This window comes from Anomaloglossus baeobatrachus, chromosome 1 (genome assembly GCF_048569485.1).
Source record: "Anomaloglossus baeobatrachus isolate aAnoBae1 chromosome 1, aAnoBae1.hap1, whole genome shotgun sequence".
Lineage (NCBI taxonomy): Eukaryota > Metazoa > Chordata > Amphibia > Anura > Aromobatidae > Anomaloglossus > Anomaloglossus baeobatrachus.
Window position 1 is genome coordinate 31,945,989 of NC_134353.1, and position 20,106 is coordinate 31,966,094.

Genomic DNA, 20,106 nt, shown 5'->3' on the forward strand with positions numbered 1-20,106 from the left:
TGCCGTTGCTTCTCTGGCTAAAAGTCCACTTAGCTGTGTGTGTGTCTGGGATTGGCTGACATGCTGGCCCGCCCCACTACACGCGCGCGCTTATGGAAGGAAGACAAGGAAAAAAAAAAAAATGGCGATCGCCATTATCCAAACAGCAGTGATCTGAATGCGCTGTTCCCGCACACTATACTCTGAAATTTCATAATAGTGTGAGTCACAGAGTGATTTACACTATTACAGCGGAAAGCCAGCTAGTAATTAGCTTGTCTTTTTGCTGCTAGAACCGTTCTCGAACGTATCTAGAACTATCGAGCTTTAGCAAAAAGCTCGAGTTCTAGTTCGATCTAGAACAGCCCCCAAAATCACTCGAGCCGCGAACTGGAGAACCTCGAACCGCAAACCGTGCTCAACTCTAACAACCACTATAACCAATATGCTGAGGAAGGCTGCTGTAGAAAGAAGTAGAAGATGGAAGAAGAGGGTTAATCCGTCCTTCCAGAAGAAGATCACTGAAGATCAATGGGGATTAAGATATTCGATTTTATTGTTTGGCGCGTTTCGGAGCTGTATGACTTTTTCAGGATCAAAAATCACTAATGTACATTCATTCAATCATACAGCTCCGAAAACGCGTTGAACAATAAAATCAAATATCTTAAATCACCATTGAGCTTCAGTGATCTTCTTCTGGCAGCACAGATTAACAAAGATATAGGAGACCTAAAACATAACTTTTAATAAAGTGCAACTAAAAAGTGAACCCAAGCTCACTAGGGGTGAGTAAAAACATGCAAACAGTAGCAATGATCACACTCATGCTACAAATAGGGCCAAACCGTAGCCCAAGTCATCTCACCACTGGTAATCCAATGCGGCAATACTGTCCTCAAACCTCATTGAGAATGCCACCCAAACGGGCTGCCAGGGTGTAGAATGACTTATCAAATGGCACATTTCTCCTTCCCACTCCTATAACAGGGGAATCACAAACTGAAGAAAAGTGTGTCCAGAATGCACAATAATGTATTAGGTATACGGGTATCGTAATATAATTAAATCCCAGAAGGGAACGATCTTACCCGGTCTTGCAGAGATGATAAGGGCAACTTTAGAAAGACATCAAGGCTTCTGGGGGAGCTGTCCACAAACTCATCAAATCCCACAGATATGCCACGGAGGGGTCACCTCCATATAAACAAGAAACACTCACTTCCAACGCGTTTCATGGGGAACAATCATCAGGGGAGTCCAGGTGAAGATTATTGGGTACGGCCCATGTACATCTTATGTGGCCGTATTGTCATGCCCAGAATTACTCTAGATCAAAACAAAAATACAATTTAAGCCCAAATAAGCATATAGGGCAGGTCTATCTTACTGCCCCATTCATGAAATACTCACTGCACATAGGCGTGCGTCAGGACAAAACTTTTTCAAAAGTGCCGCGCTTAGCGTCCGGGAGCAGGCTCCCTTTATAACCCAGCACATGCGCAAAGGAACAGTAATGATCTGTGACGCGCTTTCCCAGAGAACATCAGGACCGGAAGCAGGCGTCATCAGTCTCCGCGTCACAACGAAGTGAACACAGCCTCACCAGGTGACGTCACATCCTGGAGAACGACACACGCTGGTTAGACACAATAGAACACAGAGCGCGTTGCCATCGCAACGTAAACACGTTCGGGTTCAACCAGCATAGCGTTATTGCGCAATGAAACCATGCCGGCTCAGGGCCCAAACATGGTGGGTAAACGTAACTCTACCGGCAGCGTATGTATATTGATATTAATCAGACACAGACCAATGCATAGGAGGCCTTTATTGTTCTCAGTTGGTAATAAAAAAGAGGTCAGAAACAGTCCCATACAAGGAAGATAATAGGAAATGCTTTTTGAACGAAATCAACAATGATAAGCTATAGAATATACATCTACTGAGGGCTGAGGCATAAAGGGCAAAACAAGGAAAGCACCACTGTATACAGAGGCAACGACATATGGATAAATGTCTGAATGCATCGCGATACTTTAGGAAAACGATGGACCATCAATATGCCTTGTTGTTTATATCTATCCTACACCAGGTAATCCCCATATGGACCACCAAATGCGTCCAGAGCGGGGGGAAAAAAGGAATCCACACCTAATGAGGACAGGCCAGTAAGACATGAGCAAATGTATGTGGGCACAGACATAAACATCAGGGGGGGGAGAACTACAGTGCAGACTAAGGAATCTCCCTAGAAAATTATGACCCTACCTAACATGTGGGGGTCGGCACCCTAGTATACCCCACGCCCATGGTGCCCCCACTCAGCCGTCGTCTCTCCCTCCTATACTTACCCTGAAAACTAAGGTGCTCCTACAGGAAGGGCGTGAAGGACAGGGACTCATTCAAGCCTATTGGTGCCATTACAGTGCATTGCACATGCGCCGGGTTATAAAGGGAGCCTGCTCCCGGACGCTGAGCGCGACACTTTTGAAAAAGTTTTGTCCTCATGCACGCCTATGTGTGGTGAGTGTTTCATGAATGGGGCAGTAAGATAGGCCTGCCCTATATGCTTATTTGGGCTTAAATTGTATTTTTGTTTTAATTTAGAGTATTCTTGGGCATGACAATACGGCCACATAAGATGTACATGGGCCGTACCCAATAATCTTCACGTGGACTCCCCTGATGATTGTTCCCCATGAAACGCGTTGGAAGTGAGTTTTTCTTGTTTATATGGAGGTGACCCCTCCGTGGCATATCTGTGGGATTTGATGAGTTGGTGGACAGCTCCCCCAGAAGCCTTGATGTCTTTCTAAAGTTGCCCTTATCATCTCTGCAAGACCGGGTAAGATCGTTCCCTTCTGGGATTTAATTATATTACGATACCCGTATACCTAATACATCTTTGTGCATTCTGGACACACTTTTCTTTAGTTTGTGATTCCCCTGTTATAGGAGTGGGAAGGAAAAGTGTGCCATTTGATAAGTCATTCTAAACCCTGGCAACCCGTTTGGGTGGCATTCTCAATGAGGTTTGAGGACAGTATTGCCGTATTGGATTACCAGTGGTGAGGTGGCTTGGGCTACGGTTTGGCCCTATATGTAGCATGAGTGTGATCATTGCTACTGTTTGCATGTTTTTACTCACCCCTAGTGAGCTTGGGTTCACTTTTTAGCTGCACTTTATTAAAAGTTATGTTTTAGGTCTCCTATATCTTTGCACTTTCTTTCCGCCTGGATTCAGCTATTTACTACGTTTGATACTGTGGATCCCCTGGGTACATTGCTATTTGAACAGCACAGATTAACCCTTTTCTTCCATTTCCACCTATAATATTTTTGTGGTACAGTGCTCCGAACAAGGCATCACCGAGTCTTATATAGACCCTATGACTGTTTGCGGCCTGCCAATTGCAGTAATGCCAGTAACCGAAATGGCTACAACATTATAATTATTGGCAGGGAATCCCCACATGTTTAGTGGATAAAGAACAGCCTGGAAACATGTAGGACAGGAACTCGAGTATGGCACCAGGAGCAACAGGATGCTCAATTGAGTAGCAAGCGTTCCTAGCACCTCAATGCTCGATCAAGCGTTCCTAGCACCTCAATGCTCGATCAAGTATCGAGCACACTCACTCGCCACTAGTCATCATCATCAATCCTGAAAGATGAAAACACATGTATGCACAGGCCCATTGGTATAAGACCTTTAATTTGATAACGCTCCAAGAAGGCTTTGTTGACCCATAAGCAATTTTTCGTTTTAAGTAGATTTTTCAGTTTATAAATAAGAACCCCTGAGGTTTTGGAATTAATAAAAACCACATACTGAAATATAAGAAAACCGGAATAAAGACCGGTATAGATTTTTTATGGATCCCAACACGTATGGAATTGGAACCATAGAATAAGAGTGCATGAGGGCAGGGTCCCCGCCATGATTATGTCACTACATATTAAAGTGCATAGTTTATTTAGTGACTCGTAAAATGTGCCTATATTTTGTTACCAATAAAGATCTCTTTATTTATGTACAGTAGTTTGATAGATTTTTCTAAATTATTCCCATATATATGCCATTGCAGTTGTTTTTTTTTTCCTTTTCTATTTTGCTTATTACAGTGCTGTGCAAATTAATTGGGAGAAAACAAAAAAAACATATTTTTGAATATTTAATAATAATAAAATGTTATAATGCACTGTTACATACCAAATTTAGTAAGGAATATATCCTCCTTTAGCAGATATGAGATTTTGAATGCGTTTTGGCATTGATTCTACCAAGTTTTTGCAAAAATTCTTCATCATGTAGCCACACTTGTATGGCGCTGTTTATCATGCGTTCTTTGGTTGTACAGTCTATTTTGCCAAGACATCTCTTCACAATGCTCTACAAATTTCCTATAGGATTTAAGTCTGTTGAATTGCCAGGTTAGTCCAGCACTTTTACTATATTTTCTTCCAGGAATTTCTTCACACACTTGGAATTGTGGCATGGAGCCAAATCTTGTTGGAATGTCCTTTCAAATTTACGCATGAATGGCACAATAAAACGTTTTAAAATGTCTATGTATTTGGATGAATTCATCATACCATCAACAGGAAATAAACTCCCTGCACCATCAGCTGTAAAAAAGCCCCAAAACATCTGTTTTTGAGGGTGTTTTACAGTTTGTTGAACATGATAAGCTCACAATGGTTCATTTTTGCTTCTTCAAACACTTGCTCTGTACCCTTGAACAAAAAGATGGGTTTCATCATTGAAAATTACCTTTTTCCACTGGCTAGTTGTCCAAGATTTATATTTTTTTGCCCATGCGAGTCTGTTTGCTTTCACTGGAGATGTCAGAAGTTGTTTCTTTAATGGCTTTGTTGTCCTCCGACCAACTGCCAGAAGCCTGCACCGTACAGTCGAATTGCTAATATTGTATCAATACCTGCAGCGAACAAGTCTCTCTGGAGGTCTTTACTTGTTTTTCTTGCATTAATTTTACTATTTCTGATAAGTGTTTTATCAGTTCTTGGTGTCGTTTTCCTTTTTCTTCCACATTTCCCTTTTCAAAGCAGTTAAACTGGTTTGAATCACTGACTGGCAACCAACTTACGATTTTACTTAAAAAATGCTTTTTGTCCCAATTATTTTGCACAGCACTGTAGCTTTTATAAGTCTTTTGGGGACTATTATCTTTTCTATCGGTCCTTTTTAATTTAACTATTGCATTTTCCTGTACGTTTATTACTAATTTGAATTATTTCACACAATTTTCTTAACCCCATTAGATCAGCTATGGATCATCTAACCTGATGAAAGTGAACACTAATTCTCTAACAAACTATTTTACATTTTTTCAAAACGAGAATTTTTGGTCTGCAGCCATTTCATCTCTACTTCAATATTTTGAATGGAACTTTGTTGGTGTTATTATATCCCAAGACGATAGTGGTAGCGAAGAATCGGGATTATGGCAATTGAGAAAAAAATTGTCCAGTGATGGAATCTGCATTGAGTTTGTTCTAAAAATATCCAAGGAAAAATTAGAGGAGCAACAAAATGTGATTCAGAGGTCAAAATCTGAAGTTGTCATAATCTATAGTCAATTTTCTTATTCTCTTCTTAGCTTATTACACACAGACGTCATCCACCAGAAGCTAACCCTGATCTTCAACGAGTCATGGTTTACTAACTTCCATTTGTTAAATTTCTTCTTCAAAGCCACCAATTGTAGTTTTATTTTTTTCCCACATTTTAATTCAGTCCCCGGCCTTGAGATATTTCTGAGAGACGTAAATCTGATTGATCGTCCAAATGATCCTCTACTGGAAGACATCTACTTCTTTCATGGAAATTGTTCTCTTCCAAATATTTTTAAGCTTCAGATGTTACAATTGTTTTTTAAAATGCCTCTTAAAAACTGCACTGATAAAAAACATCATGTCAGACTTCTAGATTTCCACTGGAATCATTCATCATACCACGCTATTTACACCGCAGTGTCTATCTTGGCTCATGCTCTGCACAACATGAATTTATATCTGAAATTGAACTTTACAAGCTCCAGAAGTAAGGATTACAGTCATCTGGTAATGTATTACAGTTACAGTAAATGGAAAAATATTAATATTAATTGTAATCAACTTCAGAATTTGTAGAAATGACTGTTTTTCTCCGGTGACACTGATGTCACACGGCCTGCACGGATGTGATCTGTGTGAAATCAGTGTGACATGTACCGGAGAAAACACGTGCTTGTGAAATAAAAATAATTTTCTATACTCACGTTCTCCAGTGTTGCTGTTTCCGGCATCTGCTGTCTGTTGCTTCCAGGCTAATTATGCTCATGAATATTCACTGCATTGCAGACCTGGAAGTAAAAGCAGGAGGGAGTCAGCAGGGCCAGAGACAACAGCACTGGAGATATCAGCACCATGGAGAGCAGCACCAGGGACAGGTTAGCATAAAGTTCCTGTTCTTCATATGTTATTATGGATAGCACACAGAGATCAGTCGTGTGCCAAACATTACAGCACAAAGAGGGCCATAAGCACCTTTTACACCTCCATGGAAAAACATATGTGTTTTATACGGACGTGTGAAAGAGACCTAAATGATATAAACAAATTAAATTGTTTTGGCCTACAATAATGTTTGCAATCGGTCAACACTTTTGAGGCCTCTTTATATCACTGTACGTAGCTGGTTGCAGAATGAGATGACTAGGAATCTATAGGTGATTTTCAGTTAATACTTTCTGCCGCCACCTACATACGGAGGAGCAAAGAAGCTGTAAAGCAAAACAGTCTACGGTAATATCCTTAATGAAAGCCAAATGCAAAAAATGATGTGAATAGAAAGGTGTTAAGCTCTGTGGGACTCTTGTTATTTGTTGCTTTGGATATTTTTCATTCATTTTGAATTTCATTCATGTTTCTCTTTTAAAGATGAAGCATTTTGTTAAAAAGATTAATTACTTGGATCACAATGGAGATAAGATTTCATTCACTAAGGAAAGGGTACTCTACGGAAACTATTCACAAGAAATATTGAACTTGATTATGAAAGGTTTAGAGATAAACTTTAAGAAAGTAGGGGACTATTACCATGAAGAGGAAAAGTTCCATTTTCACAACAAGAACATAATATGGAAAAATAACAGAGTAAGTGTCTTCGATATATGGTAAAACGTTTATGTTGCAAACAGTATTTTCTTACTTTCTATCTAAGCTTCCATTATAAACCTGTCATGTTCTAATATCTTATATGCAATCTGTCAACAGGATTTTGCTAATATCTGAGGACAGTGTAAGGTAGGGGTTAAACACTGAATTCAGTGATGTGTCATTTATCAAGCTGTGTGCTGTTGTTTATTTAAATGAAGGTTTTACCACCAAGACATAATCACTGCCAGGACTAAAGCCCCCATCACATTTGACGACTTACCAGCAATCCCAAAAATGATACAACCTGATAAGGATTGCTTGTAAGTTGCTACGTTGTCGCTGGTGAGATGTAAAACAGATCTTCGTAACGACGCAGCAACGATACAGCGACCGTAGCGACCTGTAAAACGATCTTGGTGGTCGTTGCACGCCTACGTGGCTGTACGTTTCTGAGCTCTTTGCGCTACACTTGGATTATAGCTTAGGCTGAAATTAAGGACACTCCGGGTCAGCGATCAATGACTGGGTGTGCCATTACATGATCTTAGGGCATTAACCTCCACTTACAGGGAGGGACAAATCAGAGTAAGGTCTAGGGCAAGTATTATCTTATTTTGGGACCTGGGGATTTCTGGCGTTATATCTCTCCCGGTTTGTCCATCCCCGAGAGAGTGTTAGGCTTCAGTTATAACATTAAAGCCAGACGATTTGGTGCATTCTGGGGCATTATGGCCCAGTTTGCTTCTTGGTTGTAGAACTACAGGCGTTGTCAATGGAGGTCACTGAAATTAGGGACAAACAACAGCAGGCACATTAAGCTGGCACTACTGTACAGCCCCCATGTCAGCGGCCGAGCTGCTCGGATTCGGAGCCGCAGTGGCTCGAGACGTCTCCAGACCCGGGGGGGTTGCGCGGACACTTGAAGTGAAAAGGGGGGATATGTACAGGGGATTTAGTAGTTTGTGACGTTACCCACGGTGCGTAGTAAGATGGAGTACCACCGCTGCTGTTGGGCGAGCTTGGTGGCGGTGGTATGGCAGCAAGGTGTTTAACCCCTCCGTGGGTAGGGGGTTTTGCCCCGGGGCCCAGTGATGGTGGTAGTAAAGGGGTGCCGTTGGCGAGGAAAGGGGTTTTCTGCGTACTCACTCAGTCCAAGAATACTGACACCGACAGCATGTAAACCAAAATTCTGAGCACCCCTACAGAAGGGTGGATCCGTGCCCCTTTGTGTTGCTTGTTAGCCTGTGCCCTTTTCCATGGCATGCTCTTCACTATTTGGACCCTATAGTATGGAACTAGTCGGGTCCCGCTCACCCATATGGCTAATGGAGCGAGCTTGCTCTCAGGGTTCACGCTTCGGATTTTCTGGACGATATAGCGAGAAAGTTGTGCTGATACCCCGATTTTGGAGTGGGTGGAGAATGAATCTTGAAGACTTCACCCTCATCAGGTAAATTACCGGGCTGCGTGAAGCTACTTCCCGGCCTAGGGTCCACGTACCCCGTCGAGCCCTGGCCCCTGCCCGGAGAATACTCAAGGCCGCCGGCTGCCCTCCTCGTCAGATCCGTGCCCCTTGACACGATCCCCTGCGACCGGGGTTCCAGCTACTACCAGGCCCAGACCAACGTCTGCCACCTAGTATTCTCAAGGAACCCTGCTCCTCACCTCCTTTCTCCTTTCCCTCCAACACCACTCACTCGACTCCTTTAACACTTTTGACTCTCCCCTCTTCCAACCCCCCAAGTAGGTGGCCCTATTCCCTTCAGGCCCCTTATTGGTGTTTTTGGTAGGTGTGATGCAGAGTGTTCCTAGGGTTTTGACTAGAGATGAGCGAACTGGTCCCGGTTCGGCTCGAGGCCGGTTCGCCGAACGGGGGTCCCGTTCGAGTTCGGTTCGTCGAACGTTCGACGAACCGAACTCGAACGTATAGGCTAGAATGGGAGGCAATCACAAACACATAAAAATGCATGATAAATGTACACAAACAGTTAATAAACATTGCCATAACACTTACCGGTCCTCGCGATCCCTTCTGCACTCTGTCTCCTGCCGCTATTCCATCCGATGATCGCTGAATCCTCCCGGTGACCTGCACTGCCAGCAGAGATGCAGGACCTATCGTGACGTCAAAATAGCCATGTGACCAGTCATGTGGCTATTATCTCATTGGCTACAGACTGGTCACATGACTATGACACGTCATGTAGGACCTGCGAGTGCATCTCTCCGGTACACGGTGCACATATGTGTATCGCCGTGTACCGGCGACATGCTCTAGCACACGGTCGACTCCCCGTTCCGTTAGGGACCGGCTGACACAGCCGGTCATTAACGGAGATCACCGTTGCCATAGCAACGCAGTTAGCGGTGACGTCACCGCTAACCGCGGCTCCGAGAGCACCGTTGCTATGGTAACGCGTCTGTCAGCATTACCGCTAGCAGCCAGCAGTGATCACTCACGGAGTGAAGGCTGCACGCTGCTGCACGATTGTAGTGAGCATTGTAGTGAGGATGGAGGTTCCCCAGCCCCAAGTGATGAGCTGGTGAATCTCATCCTCACTACAATCGTCACTACTACTACACTAGAAAGAAAGAAGACAGAAGAGCAGGATCGTGGAGGGCTGACAGGGGGTAATAAAGATGGAGTCTCTAATGTGTCTGTGTATTTATTTCTATTAAAGTATTTTTTCTCTGTGTGGTGTCTTTTTTTAACCCTTTATTGGAGATTCTTAATGGCCGGGTCAAACGTGCCTGACATTAAGAATCTCTGGCTTAATACTGGCTGGTAAAACAAAGCCAGTATTAACTCATGATTACCCAACAAGCCACCCGGCTCCAGGGCTGTTGGAAGAGTTGGATACAGCGCCAGATGATGGTGCTTCTATGAGAGCGCCATTTTCTGGGACGGCTGCGGACTGAAATCCGCATAAGAGGCGCCCACAAACCTCGGGCTAACCTGTGCTGCGGATTCCAATCCCCAGCTGCCTAGTTGTACCCGGCTGGACACAAAAATGGGGCGAAGCCCACGTCATTTGTTTTTTAATTATTTCATGAAATAAGTGAAATAATTAAAAAAAACGGGCTTCCCTATATTTTTGGTTCCCAGCCGGGTACAAATAGGCAACTGGGGGTTGGAGGCAGCCCGTGGCTGCCAGCTGTACCTGGCTAGCATACAAAAATATGGCGAAGCCCACGTCATTTTTTTGGTGGGCAAAAAACTTCTGCATACAGTCCTGGATGGAGTATGCTGAGCCTTGTAGTTCTGCAGCTGCTGTCTGCTCTTCTCCATACAGACAGACAGCAGCTGCAGAACTACAAGGCTCAGCATACTCCATCCAGGACTGTATGCAGAAGTTTTTTGCCCCCTGAAAAAATTATGTGGGCTTCGCCATATTTTTGTATGCTAGCCAGGTACAGCAGGCAGGTACGGCTGCCCCCAACCCCCAGTTGCCTATTTGTACCCGGCTGGGAACCAAAAATAAAGGGAAGCCCTTTTTTTTATTATTTCATGAATTTCATGAAATAATTAGAAAACAAATGACGTAGGCTTTGCCCCATTTTTGTGTCCAGCCAGGTACAACTAGGCAGCTGGGGATTGGAATCCGCACCACAGGTTGGCCTGAGCTTTCTGGGCCCCACTGCTGCAAATTGCAGTCTGCAGCCACCTCAGAAAATGGCATTTTCATAGAAGCGCCATCTTCTGGCGCTGTATCCAACTCTTCCAGCACCTGCCTGCTATACCTGGCTAGCATACAAAAATATGGCGAAGCTCACATCCTTTTTTTGTAGTTTTTTGGCAAAAAAAAATAAAAAATGCTTCCCTGGATTTTCCATTGCCAGTGAAGGTAACACCAAGCAGTGGGGGTTAGCAGCCAGTAGCTGCTTGGATTACCCTTAGCTAGCAATACAAAAAATGCAGCGGGAGCCCATATATATTTTTTTTAATTATTTATTTAAATAACTAAAAATAAAATGGGCTTCCCTGTATTTTGATTGCTGGACATCACAGTGCTGTAAAAATAAATCTTTAAAAAAATGACGTAGCGCTCCACGGTATTTTTGATTCTCAGCGCAGATAAAGCAGACAGCTATGGGTTGCCACCCCCATCTGCCTGCCGTTACCTTGGTTGGCAATCAAAATACAGGGAAGCCCATTAATTTTTTCTATTTAAAAAATAGTTAAAAAAAAAATGACGTTAGGTCCCCCCATTTTTGATAGCCAGCTAGGGTAAAGCAGACGGCTGTAGCCTGAAAACCACAGCTGGCAGCTTTACCGTGGTTGGGGATCCAATGTGGAGGTCCCCTCAGGCTCTTTTTTATAATTATTTTATAAATATTAATAATTACACAATAAAAGTAGGGTCCCCCCCAAATTGGATCACCAGCCAAGGTAAAGCGGACAGCTGTGGTCTGGTATTCTCAGGGTGGGAAGGTCCATAGTTATTGGGCCTTCACAGCCTAAAAATAGCAGGCCACAGGCACCCCAGACATAGCGCATCCACTAGATGCGCCAATCCTGGCGCTTCACCCCAGCTCATCCCGTGCCCTGGTGCAGTGGCAAACGGGGTAATAAATCGGGTTGATACTAGCTGTAAAGTCACCTGAGATCAAGCCCAGCAGTTTGTGATGTCATGGCGTCTATTAGATACTCAACATCATAAACTGTCAGTACTAACAAAAAAAAAAAAAAAAAAAAAAAAAAAAAAAAAAAAAAAAATCGACAAAAGAAATTTGAAAAAACAGTCCCCAAAACATTTCCTCTTTCACCAATTTATTGTAAGAAAAAAAATAAAGGGGTCCCACGACGACTCTGGACCGTCTAGAATATGGGGGGAGACACTCAGGGAACGTATCCCCCATTTTCTAGGAGTGCGGACCCTTCATGTGAGGAGTGTGGGTGCAATGAATCTGCACTCACTCTTCCCGGGTCCACAGCAGCAGAGTCCATGTCGTAATGGTTGCTACCAAAGCTGCAATGCCCTGCTCATGAGGTAAGGCCATGCCTAATCAGGAGAACTACTGTAGAGGAAGCTCTGCTCACTGGTATATAGGTGCTCAGAGGTAATAATAGATAAAATTAGTGAGTAACCTCGGCACTCTAAATCTCCCAGACTAAGTCAGTAAGTCACAATGGATAGTAATGCAAAATCACTCTTTATTGGTCCATATTAAGAAAACATTTTTTTTCATAAGCATATATGTTTTTGTCCAAAACAAGTTACAATTGACGTTTCGGCCTGAGCCTTCGTCAGATTGGACTTATCTGCATGTAATCATGAAAAATGACAATAATCAGTATCACATAAGAGTGAGAGAACAATAACATAAACTCGAACAATGTAGAGGTACAATTGGGATGCAGCAAAAAAATTGCAACACAGCAAGAAATGAAACACATGATACAAATGTCATAATACAGTACAAGGACAATATAGTAATGACAAATATGGGGTCAGAGTAGGCTTAGACAGCTCTGGTACGAAAGAGATGTCAATCATAAAGTAACATGTGCAGTAGGTGTAGAGCTACAGTATGCATGGCAGAGCTAATGGGTAGACCGACCATAGAAAAAGAACGGAGAAAAAGTGGAGCATAAGAGGAGAAAAAGTGGAGAAAAAGTGGAGCATAAGAGGAGAAAAAGTGGAGAAAAAAGTGGAGAAACAGTGGAGAAAAAAAATGGAGAAAAAGTGGAGCACCCTTTGGTACCTTTCATGTGGCACTAAGGGGTGCTTAGCTTTGTATTTAGCCAAAAAAAATGAAAAAAAAATGACGTAGGGTTCCCCCTAGTTTTGTAGCCAGCTAGGGTAAAGCAGACGGCTGCAGCCTGCAGACCACAGCTGGCAACCTCACCTTGGCTGGTAATCCAAAACTGAGGGCACCCCACGCTGTTATTTTAAATTAAATAAATAATTAAAAAAAAAAACACGTAGGGGTCCCCCAAAATTGGATCACCAGCCAAGGTAAAGCAGACAGCTGGGGCCTGATATTCTCAGACTAGGGAGGTCCATGGTTATTGGAATCTCCCCAGCCTAAAAATAGCAGGCCGCAGCCGCCCCAGAAGTGGCGCATCCATTAGATGCGCCAATCCTGGTGCTTCGCCCCAGCTCATCCCGCGCCCTGGTGCGGTGGCAAACGGGGTAATATATGGGGTTAATACCAGATGTGTAATGTCACCTGGCATCAAGCCCTGGGGTTGGTGAGGTCAGGCGTCTATCAGATACCCGACATCACCAACCCAGTCAGTAATAAAAAAAAAATAGACGACAAACATTTTTATTTGAAAAAACACTCCCCAAAACATTCCCTCTTTAACCAATTTATTAGAAAGAAAAACAAATCCAGGTCTGGTGTAATCCAAGGGGTTGCCATGACGATCCACACTGTCCCAGTCAATGAAGAGCAGGATGTTCCCCATTGGCTGGGAGAGCAATGCAGTGACCTGAGCTAACATCAATGGGTCAGCCTAGGTCACTGCAGGGGGTGACAAGTGCTGCTGTCAGTGAGGTACATTACCTGCGCTGATCTCCAGCACTGCCGACAGCCCCTGTCACTGAGGTCAATGACCGGAGCCTTCACATCAAGTATCGCGAGAGGTCCGTGACGTCACCGCCAGTGTCAGCCTCGGGTCGGAAGCGATAGGTGATGTGACAAGCGGCGGCCATGGAGGAAAGTGACAGCGCTGAGGTCGGGATGGCGGGACTTCATCACCGCAGGTAAGCCGAGGGGGGGGGGGTGTGAGAGTGTGTGTGTGTGTGTGTGTGTGTGTGTGTGTGTGTGTGTGTGTGTGTGTATACATGCCGCGGGCAGGAGGGGGCGGAGTGAGCTGAGCGGGAAGTGTGGGCTTCCTGCACGTAACTAAGATAAACATCGGGTTACTAACCAAAGCGCTTTGCTTGGATGCCCGATGTTTATCTTGGTTACCAGCTTGTGGCAGGCTGCCAGCGATGGCTCCTGCACACTGTAGCTGGGGGGGGGGGGGGGGGGTGTGCGTGAGTGAGAGTGTGTGTGTGTGTGTGTGTGTATATGCATGTGTACATGCCGCGGGCAGGAGGGGGCGGAGTGAGCTGAGCGGGAAGTGTGGGCTTCCTGCACGTAACTAAGATAAACATCGGGTTACTAACCAAAGCGCTTTGCTTGGATACCCGATGTTTATCTTGGTTACCAGCTTGTGGCAGGCTGCCAGCGATGGCTCCTGCACACTGCAGCTGTAAAAAGCCTTGCTTTTTGCTGCTAGAACCGTTCTCGAACGTATCTAGAACTATCGAGCTTTTGCAAAAAGCTCGAGTTCTAGTTCGATCTCGAACAGCCCCAAAAATCACTCGAGCTTAGAACTGGAGAACCTCGAACCGCGAACCGCGCTCAACTCTAGTTTTGACTGGCTAAGCTCTTAGCAACACCGAAGGACAGGGACCCGTAACCAAGGAGGATGTGGATACTGTGCAGAAGGGCAGATAGCACAATACCCTGCGACGACCTGATAGCTCAGGGCGTCACACTAGTAATCAAGGTCATTGTTGTATTTCGTTGGAACCTAAGGCAAAAATACCGGATTGCCTCGAGGGTGACCAAAATAAGTTCTCTGTTTTTTTTCTGCTTCAATTAAGTCATACTTTGCTTTACTTCTGGTATCCCCTGGGTCCGAAAGTCTGCAAGTAGACATTATTTTGTAGTTGTGTGACGCCCTGGACTATTCAGGCCATCCCAGGGTTCTGCACGCTCTTTTTCTTAGTGCAGGATTCAACCCCCATGGTTCTGGGTCTCCATCCTGCATTCACTAGCATTCACAAATCCTAGCTACATCTTGCACCACACCTGTCAGGCCCACCAGTGGGTGCTTAAGCAGGAATAGGGCTGCCCACCTAGAGGTCAGGCAGGGAGGTGGGAGGTGTCAAGTTCAGTTTAGTAGTAGCCCTCGAGCTGTGAGGAGCTCTGAGGAAGCTGGGAGTTGTAGCTCCCAGGGGAGATGCAGACTAGGTCACAGACAGTGGTCTAGACCTAGAGGAGTCGGACCCCCGGTCACAGGGGATTGAGGCTAGGTGCCTGGGCCCTGTCTTGGAGGATGGTCATCTGCCTGGTCCTATCACCGGTCTGGAACCGATGGCACGTCGGGGTACACGGGTCCAAGATTGGGGAGAAGCTTCAGGCGACCCGGCAATTAACCTGCGGAGGGCAGAGCCTTTATGGATTGTTCCCACGAGGTCAGAGATTGGGGGCACTAGCGCAATGAGGGGGACAGGGTTTTCCCTAAAAAGTGGCCCACTGAAATCCCAAGCATGAGCCCCTGAGAGCAGGCACCCTAACTTAGCCATAGTGGAGAGCAGGGCCCGGAAATCTCCCAGCTAACGGGCCACAAAGGACACTCCAAATTTGTGCCAGAAGGCAGGTCCCAGACCACCACACAGTGCTGCATGGAACGGGACCCGGATGAGCTCCCCTCAGGAGACAGCGGTAGTCAGAGACTTGGTTTACCCTGTTGTCAGCATTTGCTTCATTGCTGAGTGAGTACCCAGTTGACCCCTGCACTGTACCCCCACATCACCATCCAGAGTCCCGGGGCCTACCCCTACCAATGGAGGGTAACGTCATCTTGCTGCCCCACTCCATCACCCCGCGTACTCCCAACGGCAGCGGTGGCACTCCCAATTACCGTACACCAAGGGTGGCGTCACAAACTATATCTATTTCCCCTGTAAATACCCCTTCTTCATTTAAGTGTGGCCTCTAGCCCCCTTGTCCGGAGACCCTCGAGCCACGAGTAATCATCATCCCCGGATGCGAGCGGTTTGATCCGCTGCAGGGTTGGCACAGTTGCTTCATGGTAATCCACAGGCTTGGGCTTTTTCCTTGCCTGAGGATTCTCCAGAGTTCGACTTAGTATCAACATTTCTCTCACCTCTTGGTCTAAGATCACCGTTGCTAAATACAAGATTTGTAAATTGATACAGGGAGATGGCAGAGTGGAGGACTTAAGATAAGAGATTGGCCATTGGGCTGTTGAGATCTCTTGGAATGACCCTGCTCTTTGCAGTCAGTTCTGCCAGGGACTGTCTGATCAGATAAAGGATAGGATGACTTACACTTCCTGTCTGCAATCTTTAGAAGAGGCTATGTCTCCTGCTATTCATCGAGAGAGACATCTGAGGGATAGAGAAATGTTCAAGGGTATTGTAACGTTGCGCCCTGCAACGTGGGGGTTTCACTCGCTTGCAGCGGTGTGAGGTAGCTTCAGCAACACACGTACACAGTCTCTTCATAGAAATTCTGGCAGTTTATTAAAAACACTCAGCATAAACTGCCCTCAAACATAAACAATAAGTCCATAATGGAAGTTTAGCAACTTCCCCACTCTCTGGCTCCTGCCAGCATACAACTCTAGCCAAGGTTCCTTCCAGCACCCAGGGCCCTCTGCAGACCCCTGTCTGTCTCTCCTCCTGGAGAGATTCGGCCTTACAGCCCTGGCCTGGCTGCACTCACCTCAGACTCAATATCAGAGCCTTGTGTTCAGCCTCCATACAGGCTGATACACCCAAAGCTCCTGGCTCTGCTCTCCCTTGTTTCCAGTCCACACACTGGACATCTAGAGCCAGTCTCTCTCTAGACTGCCCTAGACACACTCCACCCAGGTTCAGAGACAGGATTGCTTTAACCCCTGGAGCCACACCCACAGGTGGTAAGGAGTGTGTAATCAGCATCACACACCCTTCCATGGCTCTGCATGTAATGCAATCCTGTGGAACCACAGGTCCCAGCCAGCTTCACATTGCAGAGCACCCACGCTTCTGCAAAACATACCGGCCCTTTGTAATACAGCCGGTTGATACCTCACATACCCTCCCCCTCTGTTCAAACCCGTAGGGGAGAACACTTGCCAATGACCTGGGGCTGCGAGACAGGGCATTACCGCTGCCATGCCCCACCAGTTGAGAGGGCCGTCCAAGAGCAGTAGTCCCTGAGGCATCGCCCGACACTGTCACCAAACCCTGTCTGGTCAACCTAGGTTTAAAGGACATCCCATTTCCAGACCGTTCTCTCCCTGACCCCCTCCCAGGGTCACCGTAGTAGAGAGACATGTCCCCAGTCAAACCTACAGTCTTGTCAGAACCTAGGCTTTCTCGAGTACCCCCAAGGCTACTGTCGGGAACTCTAAGCTCATAGCGGCCACTATCTACAGTACATCGTAGGTTACCTCTCTGTCGGCGATTCCTTTTATCGCGCGTCTGAACTACTGGACCGACACGCCATCTTCCACTGAACAACGGGTGGAAGACGGCTGCTGTCCCCCACACAGTTGGCGAAGCTGCTTGTTAAATTTTCAGGTTGTCTTGCCACAACCGCTCCATGTCACGTACATGGTGTACCCGATATTCAATAAGGCTTCGAATGATTCCAAGACTCTCTACAGTCCCGACACAGACGAACGGAACCATACCAGCTTCCCTGGGTATCTTGCTCTCATTAGCAGCAGGGATTCTTAATCTCACCAATCCCGACTTATTCACCATGTCTTGCATGACTCGTCCGGTTTTTCCAATGACTCTCCCCACCAGAGATCGGGGTACTTGGACGATATCTTTCGCCAGACTCTGCGCTTTCCTTTTATACTCTAGCTGTCTAGTGGCTTCTTCCTTTTGCAGTTGGACCTGCCACTTCATACGAACACATCTGAAGTGCATATCCTTTAGAATAGCCACCCGCTGCCCAGTAATTTTACTGGTAGACAATATCACTAACTGTTCAGCCCCTGGGGTACAGTAGACCTCACACGCTTCCACAGCTCTCTTAAATTCGTCATGCATGCACCCGGTGGCACACGCTTCTCTTAAGTCCTCAGGTATATCCACCATGCACTTGACTACAGAAGTCTCATTCATCCCTGCCACATGCTTGTCAAGTTTAGCTTCCAGAGTCAGCTCTCTTTGGGCCTCCCCTGCTTCAACATGTTTGGTCAGGATTGACACTCGCTGCTCCATCTGCTCCAAGGCTCCCTGGGACTTGGACTGGTACTCTGCCAAGCGACTTCGGAGCTCTGCCACTTCTTTCTCCAGCTCCCTTACTCGACTCTCAGTAGCCGGCCTAAGAAGTATCTCTTGTTGCAGATGGTCTTTGCTCATCCTCTTGAATGAGTCTTCACTTGCGGACTTCTCTGGTCTACGACACACTATTTCTGAGGCTTCTTCCAACTCAGCTTCAGAACATTTGGGTTTCTTACTCTTCTTACCCATGACCATCTCTATATCCTCCATCATGATTTTAGCAAGCAGGTCAGGCAGGCTCCCAGTCCTGGATGAGACCTTTGCTCCAGACTTCACCTCCTCAGAGGCTCTCTTCACTTCAGCGCCAGCTGTTTCTTGGGTCTTCACTGCATTATCTTCACCTTCCTCTGGGGTCTCTGCAGTGTCACCCTCAGCCTGGGTGTCACACCCTTCAACATGGCACTCTGTTCCTTTTAGAGTTTTGGGGCTAAATTCGCTGTCATCTACCCCAGCACTTGGTAGTTCACCAGTCTGCTCACCACGACTGTTGGGGATTATTCCTTCCCCCACACTCTCTAGGATTCCATTTCCTATACCACTCTCGCCTGACAGACTATCAACTTCACACTTTGAAATCATAGGGACCACCACCATTACGTCCTTGGTTGGCTCCTTCTCTGCACTTGCAGCGCGCTGATTTCTGTCGTCACAATGTGTCAGTTCAATCTCTGATTCCTCAGTCTTTTGTAGGATATCACCGTCTGACTCCACCGTAGCAGGTGTTATTAGCACTATGTCTTCATTAACCAGGCATGTCACTTTCTCTGCACCCTCAGACGGCCTACACTGTGCCCCCTCTCGGCGCTTATTACGTCTTCGGCGTCGGGAGGAAGTTTTGCCCTTCTCGCCCATCTGTACCACACTGTACTCGTTTGTCACCTTACTAGAGTCAGTGTCTTTACTGGAGTCATCATCACTCCCCCTGGCATCCTGGACTATCATGTCCCCACTTAACCAGATATCTGCCTCCCTTTCTGGAGCTACCCCGTTTTTAACGGTCACACTATCGGTTATTCCCTTAGTCCTTATGTCACTAAGATGGGTCCGTCCATCATTTTCTTTGGTCACCCCTAACTTAGGACAGTCAATTTTAGGAGGTGCTATCTCCTCCTTACCACACATAACTGCACAACAAGGACCCCTTTTCACCTCCCAATGTGGTGGGGTTTCCTTTGGGCTGTTCCGGCTCTTACACAAGCAACCGGATACGACCCCCTGCTTCCACAAGTGCACAAATAATTTAGAGTCCCAACCTATAATAATTGGGTGCAGTAAATCTGAGACTACTCCAACATCATGAGAACCACTGTCCCAGGCTGTCTTAATGACCACGCTGGATACCGGGTATTCTGTCTCATTATTGTGGGTGCAGCCGACGTGGATCTTCCTTCCAGGAATCAAGTTGACATCAGAAGTGGCCCTCACCAGGGTCACCAGGCTCCTTGAGTCTACGACCCCTGTAACAGATTCCCCATCCACTTCCACGGAACACAGACGTGGCTTCTCGTCGGATGGGTGGTCTATATTGCAAACAGGACACTTGTGGCATGAACACTGTTGTCCCTGGCTACAGTCCATCTGTGCCACTTCACCCTTGGATTTGGGATGCTCCGCACCCTTTTGGGGGACCACCCCTTTATGGGACTCCACCCCCTTATGGGCAACCACCCCTTTATGGGCAACCACCCCCTTATGGGCAACTATTCCCTTCTGGGACTCCGCCCCCTTTTGCGGTTTCCATGCAATGTCCTTAGCCCCCAGTTCACACCGTTTGCCCTTGTCTCCCTGGGCACCCAGTGTCCATACTGGCCCCTGAAGGGAACGCTCAAACTGGTCCATGGCTGTGACATCGCTACACACCGACAGCTCCTGCTGTCCCTGGACCAGGAACTGGTACAGCTCCTCCACAACGTCCGCAGGGACCATTCCC

General features: G+C 46.2%; 1 protein-coding gene across 1 annotated transcript in view; it reads left to right on the forward strand.

Annotated features, from left to right (window-relative positions):
- LOC142313192 (vomeronasal type-2 receptor 26-like) overlaps positions 1 to 20,106 on the forward strand; it is a 121,834-nt gene that overhangs the window by 8,386 nt on the left and 93,342 nt on the right. Inside the window, exons 3-4 of the mRNA XM_075352406.1 lie at positions 5,266 to 6,066; positions 6,925 to 7,140. Coding sequence (XP_075208521.1) covers positions 5,266 to 6,066; positions 6,925 to 7,140 — 1,017 coding nt within the window. The remainder of the gene's footprint in view (positions 1 to 5,265; positions 6,067 to 6,924; positions 7,141 to 20,106) is intronic.